The 17,211-nt window shown below is 44.1% G+C and overlaps 1 protein-coding gene across 10 annotated transcripts in view; it reads right to left on the bottom strand.

Annotated features, from left to right (window-relative positions):
• The window catches only part of abi1a (abl-interactor 1a), a 38,987-nt gene extending 22,098 nt beyond the window's left edge, over positions 1 to 16,889 (bottom strand). For 8 of the 10 annotated variants that reach the window (XM_053412967.1, XM_053412961.1, XM_053412964.1 and 5 more), the window contains exons 1-2: positions 16,650 to 16,888; positions 6,915 to 7,082 (exon numbers count right to left, since the gene is read on the bottom strand). In XM_053412967.1, the coding sequence (XP_053268942.1) occupies positions 6,915 to 7,082; positions 16,650 to 16,766 (285 nt within the window). In that variant the 5' untranslated portion in view covers positions 16,767 to 16,888. Of the gene's footprint in view, positions 1 to 6,914; positions 7,083 to 16,649 lie in introns of all 10 variants that reach the window. The other 2 variants (XM_053412966.1, XM_053412959.1) reach the window with 1 other exon arrangement.
• Between the last annotated feature and the right edge of the window lie 322 nt (positions 16,890 to 17,211).

The raw sequence follows: 17,211 nt of genomic DNA, 5'->3' as shown, positions 1-17,211 counted from the left end.
GGAGGCCTTTCGGTGGGGCAGCTTCTCGGAGCTGTTAGTGCAACCCGGAGCAGGTCGGAGCCTCCATTTGCACTTGAAGCCAGAATCTGGGGGGGGTCAAACACCCCATGGGGAGATCCCTGTTTGGCAGCTTCTTGTTTAGCACCCCACACACACTGGATTCCTCTGGTAAATCGAACAGCCCGTGTGTGTCATGGCCGAGCCAGAAGCGGAGGTTGTGACGGCTGGACAAGTGTGAAACCTTGGAAATGTTGTCTCTCTCCCACTCTCCCAGCAGAGAGAAAAAAAACAGGACTGCAAGCCAAGGTCGGCGCTTTGTTTGCTAACACAGCACATATGGAAACACCTCGGCCGACTTTTGCCAATTTAACTCTGGGCTGCGGCCAAAGCAGCGTTCTGACTGAGCTCTGGTTTACATAGAAGCTGAAGGGGGAAGCCAGAATTAGAACAAGGGAGATAACAAACTGTAAAATGACAGCTGCAAAATCTTCTGCCACGGACAGAGCTTCCTCATCAGTCGTGTTTACGAGGAGCCGTTGAATAATTGCCTTGATTATTCTCATAAAGGGAAGATCAGCCGAACAGAGGTGTGATGATTAGATGTAATTGCAGAGTGCTGTTGATGGGGAAAGATTGCACTGGTGGAAATGATGATGACGATGATGCTGGGGTGAGGTCGTGGAAGGAGAAGCTGGAGAGGAAGTAACAGCCGAGCGGAGGACTGATGATTTACTGAACAACCTCAGTCACCACCATCACTCAGTCCAATTTAAACTCTATTCATGCAGGACCAAGTCGTGATGAATGTGCCACACGTCACATTCGAGGCATTTCAACTCACACAGACGTGGCAAGGAGCAAATACAGCAGCGGCCTTAAAGGGGAAAAGTCCTGGATTTCACAAACGACTAATCAGATGATCGAGGGACAAAGAGTCCGATTTTGACAGTTGGTTTATTATCAAAATAATCGATTTGGTAAAACGGACATTCTGTTTTGTGCTTGTATTTCTTTCAGGTTATTGGACGACCCCTTCATCACTCCCTGGGCAAAACCAATCATTACCTAATAAATATACAATTAGAATAATAATTCTAAGGGATAAAGATTGATTTCTGCAGCTTGGTACCAAAAAAAAACAGCCTCTCAAATGTGAAGGTTTAATGTATTTATAATATTTTTGTGACTGTGTGAAAACTTTGAATTGGTCTTTTGGAAACTATAGCAGACAATATTTTCACACTATGCATCAGGTTTTGCCCCGAATAATATTAAATCTAAGGTGCTGCATTTTTAATCTTGCTTTAAAATTCAGATTGAGTCTGTTTTATGAATCTGATCCCCGTCGTCACTTCATCACAAAGTTGCACATTTGATCTTTTATTCATGTGTTGTTACCTTCCTTTGCCAGGATTATAGAGCACATTGGCTCAACTCCTATTGTTTCTGATGTGTTATAAATAAATCCGACTTGAGTTGATTATTTTCTGGCTTTTCAGTAAATGGAGAATAGTGAAATGTGAAAATAATCATTTGTTGCAGTCGTGGTTTCAAATCATTTGAAAGTGACGATCTTTGGGTTATTTGGAACCAACCTGTATATTTGAAAACATCATCGTGAGCTTTCAGTACTTGTTTCTCACAGTTTCACAATGTCTCATTTTCTTGTTTCTAGGCATGAGTCATTCAAAATATAGTAAACAGAGACTGCAACTGAATTTTCAAACACCAAACATGAGTCTTTGATGAACAACTGTCTGGAGGCAGCGGACCACACAAAGTCCCGGCCACACGGAATGACAAGTCGCTTTAATCCAGTGAGAAAACGAAGACGTGTGTAGAATAAGTGTAAATATTCAACAGTGAATAAAACAAATACACTGACAAACTCTCACTGTGGGTTTCACAGCCGTGCAAGTGGGAGAGAGACCACCAGGGGAGGCAGGAGAGAGAGAGAGACTGAAATACCCAGGCAAGCAGGGGGATCAGCAGTAAGCACACACAGGACAAACACATACACACACAGACACACACACACACACACAAAGAAAGGGAGAGAGAGACAGAGCTTCATTTCCTGTTTGGATGGGTGCCATTCTTCCTCGACGAGAGGTCAAAAAGCCGCCACTGCAGCACACAGACGTAACCCCAACAGTCTTTGCTTGTGTGTGTTTTCATCACAGCACTGATGACACACACTCGCACACATATACACACACTGGAGTGTAATGGCATGCGGTTGTGATGAAAAATGAAAAAACTCACGTGCCAGACAGACTGAGATCACAAACACAAACTGAATCCCTATTTTACACACACACACAAATACAAAGCCAGCTGACACTGATCAGATAAGAATATTGTGTAATTGTAGTAATTGCTTCATAGTGAAGCACACAGCTGTGGGAACAAACTGGCAGTGTATGTGTGTGTGTGTGTGTCTATGTGTGAGCTGCTTGTTGCATCCAGCCCGTTGTTGTGCAGCTTCGTCACTGGTCACTCGGTTCAATCGGCCTGCTCTGGATCTAAGCCACTCACACAGATGTACTGGGAAATGCAGCCACACCCAGTTACCCACCAGTTGTTGTATCACATCATCAGCACATCTACATGTCCACTTGAGTGATAATCAATAAATTATCAAATTGTGGTTCAATTTACTGTTTGGGCCGTAAAAACGGGTTCGGCCTCTTGCACTTCACTTGATTTCAGTTATAGTGTTTTTCTTATGCTGCATCGTCTTTCTTTTCCCCCCCCCCCCCCCTGGCCTGAGAGTGACTCAGTGTTTCCTCCCTGACTGCTGCTCTGAACACGAGAGGGAACATTGATCATTTGTTCATAATAAACTGCTCATGCCCGACTTTACTAAGAAAAGGCGAGGGGGGATCTTCACTGCACTCAAAAAAGGTCCTGCACACATCTACACAAATACCTCTGAGGGGTTTTCATTTACTGCCCAGAGAGAGAGTGAGCGCTGCTGAGGGCGAACACATCACTGGCTATTTTCAGCTCCACAGTTTATCAGTGATTACCTGGTCTTTGTTTTGTGTTCATAACCATAAAGAAAAGCCCCTCACGTGATATTATACCAGGCATATTCAAACAGTTTGAATTATGGATGACAATATCAGCTTGATCTGAAAAGTTATAACTCAGTTTAAATAAGTTAAAACAATGCAGCCATGTCTCATTCATGACATTACTGTCTAAATGATACTTGCTGACATGACAACAATAACTATTTCTGTATTTCAAAAAAATTGGTCTATATGGTGCAGATCATTTGAGGAAACAGCTACTCCATGAAACCTCAGAGCTCTGTAAAGGGGGGGACATTCATAATCAGGACACAGGAGCTGCAGAATGAACACTGGCTGCGCGCACACACACACAGACACACACACACACAGACACACACACACGAACAGTATTCTCCCCCGTCTTTCCTCTATTCGAGGGTATCACAGAGAGGTTCTCAATGTGAGGCATTTTCTTCCGCCGGGCAGACAAAGCGGCCCCTGTTCGCAGCCGCTTAGCAGCCACTTCACACACAGCACAAGGTGGAAGCCCAGCGAGCCACTCTATTCTCCCGTCAGCCTTCTCCGCCTCAGCACTGCAAAGAGACTCTAGATTGAGAATGACACAGACAGCCGGGGGGGGAGACACGTAAACAAACACCTGACCGCTCACACTCCAAAATCTGTGCATCGGTGACGCAACACCTAAAAAAGATGAACTGAAGCTGCTCAGCGAGGCGGCAGCTCGACACCGACATCCACTGAATATCAACGAGACATTATCTTTAAACTACGGTTCAATGCACTTCTATGATAACACCTTTGATTCAAAGTTTTTAGAGGCTTCATCGAAAATGAAGCAGAATAATTTTTGCTCTTGATTAAAGTTCAAACAATCAGTTGATTAATCCAGAAGGTTCCAAACATGAGGGTTGCCCCCCCCCCCCCCCCCCCCCCACTGAGGGGCCAGCAGAAAACTATGTGAGGTTGTGAATTATTAACTGGTTAAAGGGCAGGAAAATATTATTTTGCTTGATTACTGGGTATTGTTAATCTCATTACTTGATTGGTTGAACTGGTTGAACTGGTCACAACAAGTCAATCTGACAATATTTAAATTCAGTAAATCATTAAAGCTGCTCCTTATGTTCATATTCAGTTTTTTACATGATTAGAATTAATTCTTATTTCTCTTAACATTGTTAATAATTTGAAGATGTCAACCAAACCAACAATTAAGCAATAGTCAAAAAGAGAAAAATATCTGGACAAAAAGGATACATCATTAGTTTCATCCTTACTGTTATTTAAAAGCAGACAGAGGTTGAAATGATTCATTATTGATGAATCAAAGCTCTCGTGTGACCAATAACTGAGCCAAATTATGCATCTGATACGTTCCCTGTTAGTCCCTGAGCAATTCCCTGTTCCCAATATCAGTCTCTCCTACCAGCACAAGCAAAAGACAAGACAAGACGTGTTGTATTACAGCACATAACCCTCTGTACCCAACCCAGTGGGATGCATCAGCTCCAGTCGGAGAACGGCCACCACCATGCAGACACACCCTGACCAGAGTGAGCCCCACGTCAGTGTGGGCAGACCAATGGAAACGGCCCTGACGCCAGACAAACGTCTCACCACTGACTCACTGACACGTGAATGTAAGCGAGCTGCATCCTGAGGCATCTCCAGCTTCGGGCATGGACGGGTACAAGAGACTTGAAAAAGGATTCGACTACAGTTGGATTATGTTTAGCCAGTGAATTCTGAAGTGTGTTTATTCATGCTGGGGAGGATTTATCATATTTGAACTGGCACGGGAGAACTTTCTATCCTTTCCTCTCCGTTATAAAAACAACATGAACCCTGCAAGCTACAGACTTTCCTCTCCCTCGTCCATTCAGCAGAATGCAGCGTCGTCCTCGAGGGCCGAAGCTAATCTCATATCCATGAGCAGTGAGAGCAACACGATAATGATCCACCTCTGAACAGGACAGTGGAGAGCAATAAAACACGCCCACAGCCTGTAGAGCTGACAGGCCGGCCTCTTTATTATTAAAACAGAGATACGCTTCATTACGGCAAACACATAAGGACCTGGGCCGAAGCTAATCCATAAAACAACAACGAGACGGCGATGGAGACGTTCTGAATGAAAGAGTCAGAGCTGCTAAGATCATTCATAATTCCCAGGGATGAATTAGAAAAACACAAGACGGATCCACGGAGCAGCTACGGTGAGGATTTGAATTAAATTTACTTTCCTGCATTTCCCTTAAACCAAAACTGTGGGAGCACACGTCTCTGATGACCACCAGCTGACCCAACTTGACATGATCTACGTCATCTTCACCATGGCTTCAAAAAGTACACAAGCATGAGCTGGAATAAAGGAAGAATGGGATTTCCCCAGGCGCATATAAAGACAGAAGTCCAACAACATAAGTTAAACCGAGGAATTCTCTGGAAAGAAACTCCCTGACGTAAAGCACCAGATCTAACTGTCTCTCAAAGGCTTTACTGGTGTAGCCTACAGGGGTTGTCATCGCGACTAAGACAGGCGGCGGCGTCATGTGGACCTTAGGATCGCCCGAATGTTATTTGCCGGGATATTGACTGAAAACCTGAAGGAGTGTAAATATGCCTGCTCTTCCTTTTCTTTGCTTGTCATGATCCATCTTCCATTTCCCTCTGCAGGTCCCTCTCTCTCTCTCTGATTTGCCGGGTCTATCTCTTTCTCTTTTTCTCTCTCTCTCTCTCTCTCTCTTTCAAGCCCTCAAGTCTGACAAGTCCTCTTTCCTTCTATTAGACTAAAAGTCTGACCTTCGCTGCTGCCTGCAAGAGTTTCTGGCGAAGCTGTGTCAGAGGAAATACACAGATAGCAGAGACAGGAAGAGACAAAACCAAAGCAGCTCAACCCAATACGACCATTACACCACAGAGCGTTTTCGCATTAACAAGAAACTACAAAAATGTATTCTTTTTACACTATAATTTTTCATTAGATTCAATCATGTGTGTCTTCTGCGTGATGCTGGTTTTTGTGAATCCAATCTATGAGAAGCCACATGGAGAAGCTCTCTGTTTGATTTGTCTGAGCTCTTAATGCTTTCATTGGATGAGCAGTTGGATTTACCTGCACATGGCAGAGGCCTCATGCTACACAGGGGGAAAGGTTAAGAAATGAAAAAAATAGTGATTTATTCCACAAAACCATTTGATGCACCACTATAGATGTTTATCACAGTAGCATGTTAACCCTACAAGAGCTCTACTGTGACTCATCATGACTTAAACGTGGCCTGTTGCTTGATCCCAGCTTCAAGTCGGCTACATCACATCCTTTTAAAAGATAAAAATAACTTGGACCAATGGCTAAGGACAAGAATATTACAAAAATTGACAAATAAACATATCAAACTGTTCTTATCTACAACTACTACTGCTGCTTCAACATGCATTCTGGCATGATTAGATGTGTCTGAAGCAAAACCTTGAAACATTTAAAACTGAGGCTCCAATATCCATCGCTGATGTGATACAAGTTTGAAAATGTAAGTTAACCACACACAAGTCTACTGTGTTAAGGCCTAGATAATTACAAATTGAGTGTGTTCAAACTTTGTGGTAACTATAGACGTTGTGCAGTGCGTTTCTTTGTCGACAGCAGCATGTTAGAAAGCCACACAGAAAACCAGTCATTCGGCCAAACACACAGCCAGTCAGACACTGGGACAAGAGTGAGAAGCTAATAAAAGGAACCATGGATATTACAGAAGGCCTCGCACTGTGTTTGAAAAGAACCGAGTCAGTGTGAAAGTGAGAGGAGAAGTGGGAAATGTGGGGCACCATTCTTCACAGCTGTATGGTTTGTGGTGTGTGTCGTTCTCTGACCTGGGAAATGTGGTTGATGGAGGACTCCATGCGCCGCAGCTGCGAAGCCTGGATGTCCAGCAGCTGCAGCACATTGTTGGCTAAGGCATTGATCTGGTAGGCTACGCTGGCCAGGGACTGGGTGGTGTAGGCTTTGGTCTCCTCCAGAGCTTTCCTCTTGTCCTCGGCCTGTGCACAAAAAAAGGGATTAGAGAGGGGGAAAGAGAAACAGATGAAAAAAAAAAACTGCTGGTTGGAGAAGAACCCAATTACTGTTAATATCATGTAACAGCCTCATCCATCTTTGAGCTGCAGATCCAGGTCAGGTTTGTGGTGGATTCGGGCCAATAGAGCCGCCAAGACCTTCGATCCCCAACGACTCTCTCCCCTGATACTACGCTCTGTCTGGAGGGATTTATGATATAACACCTCCTGCTGCAGCAGAGGTACCGAGTGAGCGGCTAACTTCTAAACAGCTTGACATCATTTTTACTTTCTTGAAGTATTCACCAATAAAATGCTTAATTTGCGGTTTTAATAAGACCTTTGCCAGTGACCATTTGGACCGTTAAATAATCCAGAACTCCAGACAATGCAGACTTCAACATTTGATCTTCACTCTAGATAAAACACAACCAAACTCCTAAATACCAAGATATTGTGTTGCTCAAAAAATTGATGTTAAAACAAAGATATTAGTTAGTAATGATTGCTCAACCATTGAGCCATTCTCTTGCTCGCTCACAGCTGCAAATGCTAAACGAAATGTGCGTGAAAATATGTCTTTCAAGACTATACTCATACAAGTATATGACATGATAAGGAAGGATGAAGTGGATTATCTTTAAGAGGTGGCACACAGAATGCCTTTGAATCTAGATAACAGTGGATTCAAAGTAAGTTACCCTCAAGTAGCTACAAGCTTTTAGGGAAACAACAATAAAGCAGTTTGTTTCTTGGCCTTACTGGGCCCCTATCTAGCCACTATGCTAATATACTGAAGCAACTGACTTCTAACTTTGAATATAACTTTTTCCGAAATAAATTATACACACATTTGAAGTCATGGCTGACGGAGCAGCATGAAAACACTCTGCAGAGGACATGTTCTTCACAATAAGTCCTGTCTCACACACTGTTCCACTGCATTCAATGATGTAAGTTCAGAAAGTGGCCAAACCACACAAACTGTGGTAATGACACGTTGTAGGAAGCCGACTCACATCACTTCAAACAGACTGAGGCTGTGAGCTGAGCTACAAAATGAGCCACCCTGTTTGATCTTGGTGGGCTCTTCCCAAAGCAGAGTCCAGAGAGCAGTGCCTGGGGGGTGGGGCGGTGGGGGGGGACACTGGGGTTTGATAACAGGCTGCCGAAGCATGGGGTGGATGGTGGAGGAGATGATTACTGGTGATGGATGCTATGGGGACTGGAAACCAGGACGAAAGGAGACATTTGATCACCAGAAGATGGGAGGAATGGACGGACGTTGGAGAAGGACCATGTCACTGTCTGCCTCATTACTGATCCCCCCCCCATGGCAGCACGTATTTAATCCAGTAGCGATACACACGGCTAAAAGCTCTGCTGGTAAGCTCCGGCCGGGTGAGGAGGTGACAGTGTTGGTGGTGTTTCTTTTGGCGGGAATCAGAGCAGCAGATGTGTTGTGTGATAACAGCCTCAGGAGGGAGGAAGGAGGAGAGATTCCTCCAGAGGGCTCGGAGCTAAAGGCCATCTGTTGAATGTGTGCACACGCAGACACCTTCTAATGACACAGCAACACGCGACGTGGGAGCTGGTGTCACAGCTGCAGGAGAATGTGTGAAGACAACACAAACAAACAAAGTAAAGGAGCTTCACATCCATGAGGGCAATTTTTTCTGCAGGAGGATGCAGTTTTTTTTGTTGGGATATGAGACTTCATATTACTGAGCCACATGTGCTTGCCTGTGCAGAACCACTGGCCTACTTTTACCATCAGGCTGCAAGTCAGAGACGGTGTTCATTTAACGCAAAGCACAAACATTGTTGGGCCTTAGAATTTTATTTCTACAGGAAAACACATTTAGGATAGATTCTTTTGAGTAGTGTATGACTCACACTAGAGGCTAAGAGTGGATGCATATTACAATTTCAATATTAAGAAACTGCTAATAGTGATGGTTTTAATCAATACCTTGGAGCTGTGAAAGCAAAATGGATGCTTCAGTGCTCAAATGTTACAGTAAATACAGCACAGTGTTTACATGTCTATAGTCTGTACTTCTTTCAAACATATCTATACACAGTAGTCTGTGCTTCCATTCAAAGCACTACATGTGATGTTGTTCAATTCAATTTTCTTCAATGACTGCCATTCATGCCTTTCTAATATGGCAATTTCCATACTATCAGAGCTCATCAGCCACTCTGCCTGAATGCTCCCTTTATTTCTCCATGTAAGAGATGAATTCTGTTTCATTTTGACTCAAAACAGACATAGTTTCATAATGAATGGGGGAAAGGGTCAGTTCTGAAGTTGAGTTGCGAACACTTTGTCTTCCACCCACTTCAAAATGCTGTTGCACAAAAATTGAAGCCTGTTCCATCACCTCCCTCAAGGAGGTTCTGTTTTTGCCCCTTGGTAGAAGGATGGGATTCTCACAAATTCTGACTGATCTTGATGGCAAGAAGCAGGCTCATTCAGGGGACTGATATCTTTGAGTGCAATTTGGTGCAGCGTCATTGACTTTAAGTGGGCAGTTGGGCCTTGTGCTCGACTGAGTGCCTTTCCAGTTTACAGATGTAAAGCTGTAAAGCCAAGCCTTAAAACCAACCACCACATCTCTCAATGTTTCTTTTACCAAAGAAACAGTGGCTGCAACAATGAGGCAATGAACAGCCATCTACTGAATGAGACGGGCTACAGCTGATCTTTAGCATCCTCTTCAATCATGCAACTGTAAATCTGTTGCATGACACATCGTTTTAGGGGAAGAAATAAACTGATTCAGCACTAGTTGAATGGCAGATGGCGGATTCATCTTTTTTTTGGTACCTCTGGATGAACTGATCCAAACTGCATTAGCGTACAGAGCTGTGATGTGAGGTCAGTGACGAGCGCTGGGAGGACAGATGTGACACTTGATTGCATTGCCAGTGTGGCATCTTAGAGCCGCTGCTTGTTCGCGCATCAGAGGTCGGCTGTGCACAAATCCTCAGATTAACCAGATTGGTTGTTCAGTTACCCAAGAATCTGCACTCGCCGTGACGTCCATCTTCAGCGAGAAAAGAAACGTTGCGGTGGACATTTGGAGGAATGAGAGCAAACGCTTGCCAGGAAAAGAACAAAGCGAGTGCTTGCTCAGTACAAAAGGTAGATAACAGCACGGCAGAACTCAGTGTACTCCACGGCAGCAGGGGATGCAGAGAATGAGGCGAGATCCCTTTAATGCTCCGGGGGCACTTTATCTCATATTTCTGAGCTGAGTAATGACTGAGTGAAAGAGTTTACAGAATATCTAGGCGGTGGCAGACCGGCCGTCAGCACCTCAGCCGGGTTTAGAGAGGGTGTATCGAGGAATATATAAAGTCTGGAGCAATAAGGGAGTGGCAGCCACAAGAATGGATTCGTTTATTAGGAAGTTTTTTTGAATCTCCCGAGGTAGAAAACTGGATTAATACTTCAATCTCACACAGTCACCAATCCAGTCTAGCAGGATAACGGCCGGCAACTGCTGAAGGGTTGTTTTTCAACAGGGTGGTGCACTGCTTTGCTCTCAGGCTTCTTTGAGACAGTAGGAAGGAACAGTCCAGACTTCCTCCCAGAGGATAGAAGCTGTTCAGGGGTCAGAGGAGGGGTACCTGCCCCTTCACCAAGAAGTCGGCATGGGCAAAACTAGGAAGTGGACAAAATGAGAGTTCCGTCCTGACTGCATGGCATGACTCATAGAAAATGTCGGTAAACATATCTAATAACTCATGAGGGGTTTTCACCGAGCTGTGCAATCAAAGTATGGAACACGAATAAAGAGTGTGTCTAAAAAACAAAACACTGTTTCTGCAGCTCTACAGTCTGCCCCGGCATTCGTCAGCTGACAAACACATCTGAGTTTCTCTGCTCCCACTTGTCCGCAGGGGAAAGGCACTCTGAACAAAACAGGAAAAAAAAACACTTGCAGGAATGTGTGGAATTCTGGGAGATGTCATACGTCTCTAAACATCCAAGTGTTGTTGAAGAGCTTCACCGTGGACCACAAGTGTCAGGGACAAGCTCAGAAGAAGAAAGAAAACAAACACTGAAATGGACTGGATAAAATGGGTTTATTTTTCTCTTCTGTAAACTGGAACCTCAGCAGGAGTGGAAGCTACAGTCCAGAGCAGAATGAGTGATCTGTGAATCCAGCTGGAAGGTCGTAGAGCTCACATGGCACTTCGGTCCGTGTGATGTATTGACCACTGATTACTGCAGATCGGACACAGGGAGATAAGTGAGACATGAGGCAGCTGAGGGCTGACGCTCAGTGGGCTGTTGTATTGATGAGGCTATCTCACATCCAGCTGATTGAAAGTGAGACAGAACAAATGCATATAAATATTCTAAAAGCAAGATTTATATACAAACAGACACCAGGATTTCCCCTAAACGTTCAAGATGCTGAAATGTACATGTATTGGCCATTCTCCTTGATGTAAGCTCACTAATCCGGACAAAATGCTGGTGGTCTGATGGTCTGATCTATTTTTATACTGGTATTAGATCGGTAGTCGGCATTGGCCAATAAGTAAAGTCCAGTTATCATAATTTGGTTTGGAAAAGGGAAAAATGGTATCATCATCATTTGAAATATTGACAGACACCTCATCATAGAACTATTAATCCAAAATAGGCTACAAGAGAAAAAATCCACGAGTTCAAATCATGAGTCTGTGGGAAAGTGAAAACCAACACAAGCCACCTGAGGAGACAGACAAGGTGGTGACATCGGATCGTGTGAGGAATACAAACAACAACAGCATCAGTCCTTCCTTGAACCGGGTCTTAAAAAAATGAAAACACTCAGCTGTACGATGGCTGAATTTATAATTTGCTCCTCCTCCAGTGCGACACATGGAGGCTGACTGAAAGGCTGTAAGGTCCACCTGACCTTGAAGAACTGCCAGCATACAACTGGAAAAAGCCTTCAATGTGTCCCATGGAGACACAAAGGGAAAGTTTGCATATGAAGAAGAGTCATTAACCTTCCTCGAGTGACTTGGTAATAGGTGCATGGAGGGAGAAAGTCATTGCTCTGGGGCTGAGACCACAAACTTCACTAATTTATGTATTTCTCAGTGTTGGATGCTTCTTCTTGCTGCCGCACATAAAAGTGGATTATTCACATTTTTCTCCACAATCGAGCCCCGACTCCCACGTTCTAACCAGCTCGGGGCAGATCAGTTCAACGGTTTGGACCAAACCAACTCCCGTCAGCTGAGGGGGAGGAGTGACAGGTGGTCAAAAAGGATGAATGGGCCTGGCTGGTGAGCTGAGAGCCGCTAGGCCTCTCCACGCTGTGAGAAAAACCAGGCCACTACACTCAGAGAGAGAGAGAGAGACAGAGAGAGACAGAGAGAGAGAGAGAGAGAGAGAGAGAGAGAGAGAGAGAGAGAGAGAGAGAGAGAGAGAAGCAGGGAGCTGGAGAGACAAGGACAGGAAACAAGGACTCGGGATAAACCCAGAGAGAGGAAGAGAGGTAAACCTGGCTTTCTTCGAGAGGAAATGTTCATGAGTTCTTCTTAGAAAAACAGCTTAGGGCAGGTACATGAAGGATAAACCACCAGGACTATGAGGAGCACATTCCTCTCTCCATGTCATGGATACAATAGACTGTAAATAAAGACTAAAAAAAGCCAAAGAAGCAAAGTCCAGCTGAAAAAAAGGCATGTAATCATTTTGGTGGATGTCCAATATGCTAACATGGAGAAGGCGGGGTTTACCTAACATGGAGCCAGCCTCCAGGGAGGGGGCGAGATGTTTTCACTTCTCTTTTTGGAGCTGCCATCTTTAAATACACTCTGTGATTACAACATCCATCATTTCAAAAACAGCTAATTTAAAGAGCAGCCGGGACTTTTCCGTTCAAATAGAAAAAGTACCAGTGTGCGTCCTGTCACATGTTTTGACCTTACAACACTAATAACGTCTGGATTTACCACATCTCACTTCTGTTTCCCCTATTCCATGTTACCGTTGACCGTCTGATAAGCAGATGCCAGATTGTGACTCAAAATATCTTTGAAATGTATAATTATCCGTGTAAAAACATAAACTTTGAGTCAAACTACCTGTTTCAGACATCACTTATAGCCCATGTTAACTTGTAAACTTCTCCTTTCTTTAACCGTCTCATCAGCGTTTACAAGAACTGTGTCGCACTACATACAGTCTGTGTAGTTCAGAGAGAAATGGTTCACTAATCGATTAGCTGGTAATGAAATTCTAATTATAACTAAATCAAATAATCCCAAGTTCTTTGTGAAATCAGAGGATTTGCTGCTTTGCTTTGGTTTAGTCAATTCTGACATTATCACTATAACTGACTATATTAAAGACATTTTATGGTACAAGATCCATTGATATTCATAATGAAATGGAAAGAGGACACTAAACTCTGACAGAATCTGTTTCAGCTCTGCAGAATTAAAACAAAAGCTGAATAGAACAATAAAACCTGGATGCAGGTATTATTCAGCAGAGCCACGAGCAGCTCGTTCTGGAAGCCCACGTCAGGGTTTCCTGCCAACGGGGCCAGGTGGCCCACTTTGCATACAGGACGTGTGTCCTTGTCCATCAGGTTTGAGAAAAACAGGCTTCTGAGGGTTAATGACATGTAAAATAAATGGGAGCAGAATAAATTTCAAACGGGGCAACAAGCGATGATCGAGTATATATTTTATTAGGTAACTATCTTGAAAAAAGATGCAATAAACAGGAAAATATTAAAACACAACAATGAGGATTTATCAGAATAGTCTGTCTTAATGTGAAAGGGTGTTTTTTTTGGGGGGGGGGGGGCTATTATTAAGCTACTTCCTGCCACACGGAGAGAAGGCATTTCCAGGGGGCCAAACTTTGGACCCAGCAGAGCAAACAGGAAACATAACTCTGACCTGTCAGTGTGTCATACACACCACACACACACCGACATCCACACACCGACACACACATACACACACGGCTCCAAACATTCTTGGATGAACCAAAGTCACTATGGAGCTGAGAAAGTGACGTGTCCTTGGTTGAACAGAGCTTTCACCATCTGCTTGTGCCTGCTGAGCTGCACTACAACGTGCACTGAGCCTCCTTGACAAGAACACACACACACGCACACAAACACACACACACAAAGAGAGAGAGAGAGAGAGAGAGAGAGAAGGGATGGAAATGTGAAGGGTGCAGAAAGGTTGGGCTGACACGAGCTGAGACATGTTGATATGTGCACGGTTCGGGTGGGAGTGCACAGTTTTTAGGTGTGTGTGTGTGAGTATGTGTGTGTGTGAGTGTGAGTTTCCTAGAGACACTGAATATCTGCAGCAAACAGAGAGAGGGCTTATGAAAAAGTGCACTGATAGTCTGTCACCCTCTCACACGGAGCTAACGTGAACCCAAAAGCCTTAAATCCTGCTTTTTTTTGCGTCAGCGCTTTGAACAAAGTGCTCGGCAACAACACCAGGACAGACTCACAAACTCACAAACCCGTCAGACACACGAGACAGAGCGAATCACAGGATTTAACTCAAGTTAGAGCAAACTTTACAACAAGTTCTCTACAGCGACCTGTCAACAGCATCCATCTTTACTAAACTCGTCATCCACAACAGCGTGAAAACAACAGCAAATGTATTTTTCTTGATGACTAGATGCATTATCTGTAGCTTCTTCTAACCTTCTAACACCTTTTCAGACCACAGCTCATTTAAAAAACGTTTTTCAAAAAGGATTTCCAATCTTTTGTTGATGTAGCTCTCAGCCCTTTGGGTGTGAACATGCTTATTCTGAGTCATGTTGGACAGAAGCATCTGTTAAATGAAAGCAATTCAATATTAATTTCAACAAAAACAGTTAAAGAGCTGTATCATGTCTCAATACGAGCAGGTGTATGAATATTTTGCCTTTAAAGTCTAAAATTGGTCAAATTATGATTCAAGTCGGGAACTACAATTAAGGAAGAAGTTATGAAAAGATGGAACCACAAATCTGATAATTGTTGTGTGACTATTTACATCCTCTATCCATCCCTATAAATAAATTGACGATTAATTAAATCAATTAAATATGATCAGTGTTGGCCTTGCAGTTCGAAATATCAACATGTTTTCTTTTTTTTTTTATTCCAGTTCCCAAGTTTTATTCGTGTCCAAACAAAAAACTTCTTCTCAACTTCGTACTCTTGTCAGACGTTCAGAGGCAGCTTCCACTCCTTCAGCCTGCTTCTCACATTTCACCTCATGTTTACATCTGATACGACGCCGTGGGAAAAATCAGTTTCCCTCTCACGTTACAGCTGGAGAGATTCTTTCAAACGGGTCAGAGACGGTTAAACTCTGCCCTGGTGTGTACGTGGGGGGGGGGGGGGGGGGGGGGGGGGGGGAAGCTGGCACAAAGCTCCAGGAGTGGCCAGATCATCGCAGGACGAGAGGAAGAAAACTAAAAATTACAGGGAGTCCTGTGGGAGTGCAGCTGGAGGCGACACACCCTCTGCAGCTGATATGGTGGGTCCACTTCCTGCTGAGAAACTAAATGTTTTCTCACTGCCACTGTTTGTCTGTCACTCAATTTGTCCCTTTCTCTGGTGTAGGAGCGGCTCCCCGCAGACGTCACTGTGCTGAAACTCAAACACTGTGGTGCTCAGGCTGTTCTGTGAAGTCGTACTGTGATGATCACATCTCCGTGGGCCACATTCACAAGAGAGCAAAGTTTAGAAACACACAGAGAACACAGAGTCCAGCACACATGAAGAAGATGAAGAGGAGGAGGAGGGGAGGATGAATCAAAATCAATACCTCCAACTAACAATGGCTTTACATTCCTCCCTGTCTCACAGCCTGCAAACACAACTGAATACGCTCATTTATACATGAAATATTTAAAAAAAAAGCTGATTTTTAACCCTAACCCTGCAGATATCAGGTGTTAAAGCTGCGTTATGGTGTGTTAATGGTTAAATAAAAGTGTACAAGTCATGCACAGGCATTATGGCCCATGCATTGAGTGGTTATAATGCAGCTCAGTGGAATATTCCTGCAGTGTCCCACAAGGGAAATAACCCAGTTTTGCGGTTTTAAATGGTGAGTTTAAAAAGACCCTATGGGATGTAATGGACTCCCAGTTATATTCTAATGGGGCGTTTTAGCGTTGGGCTGATTTACTACTTTTAATTGTGGAGTTGTTTTTCTTTTATTGTTGTTGAGCAGCTGAGATGTGTTCACTGACCTGCCGTAAAACACACACAGGCCTCGCTCTGGTTAATAATCATCATAATAAAAAAAAAGTAGACACACCCGATGTGTGAGCGGATAAATGTGGTCAACACACCCCGAGGTCAGCGGATACACCGCCGGGGAAGGGAGCCCCGGCACCGGACTGTATGTGTGTGTCCCAGCCCCGGGCGGAGCAGGCGACTCCCCCGGTTCCTTTATCCACATTTCCTGTCCCCGCTCAGCCATTCAACCCGAGCTCGGGGCGACAAAAGGCGGCTGAGGGAGGCGGCGCAGCCCGGCGGAGCGTTCACCTACCTGGACATAGTTGTTCTCGCAGTAGTCCGCCACCCGGGTGAGGTTCTGGTAGCTCTCCACCAGCGCCCGCTTCCCGGCGGGGATTTCCTCCTCTAACAGCATTTGTAGCTCTGCCATCTTACATGTCTTCCCCCCCGAGCAGAGCCTGTGTTCCCGCTGCCTCCTCGGACTGAAGCCGCCTCCAGCTCCGCGGATCTGAACCGCAATCCTGCTGCTCCTCTTCCTGTGTGAGCTCACCGCCCAGATCGTGTGTGCTCGTGGGGAGGGGTCACTGCGGCAGAGGGACCGGGTTCCAACCTGGAAACAGAATATTATTCTGTGTAACTAAATAAAAACTAACTAACAAAATTTAGCTTATTTCTATTTTACATATTTTCTGAATATTCATTTATATTTTTATAATTGTTTACCTGATTACAACAACATATTTCTGTTTTATGTTTATTTATGCTAATATCTGACTGTGATGCAGTATAAGGGTCATATTGGAGAAAAGACAATTATGAGATGACTGTAATAAAGTTGTAATAATCTAAAAGTAAAATTTTAACATCACGAGAAC

This window comes from Pleuronectes platessa, chromosome 20 (genome assembly GCF_947347685.1).
Source record: "Pleuronectes platessa chromosome 20, fPlePla1.1, whole genome shotgun sequence".
In the NCBI taxonomy this organism is placed as follows: Eukaryota; Metazoa; Chordata; class Actinopteri; order Pleuronectiformes; family Pleuronectidae; genus Pleuronectes; species Pleuronectes platessa.
The sequence above is the reverse complement of the archived record's forward strand: the minus strand, read 5'-3'. Positions and strand labels throughout refer to the sequence as shown.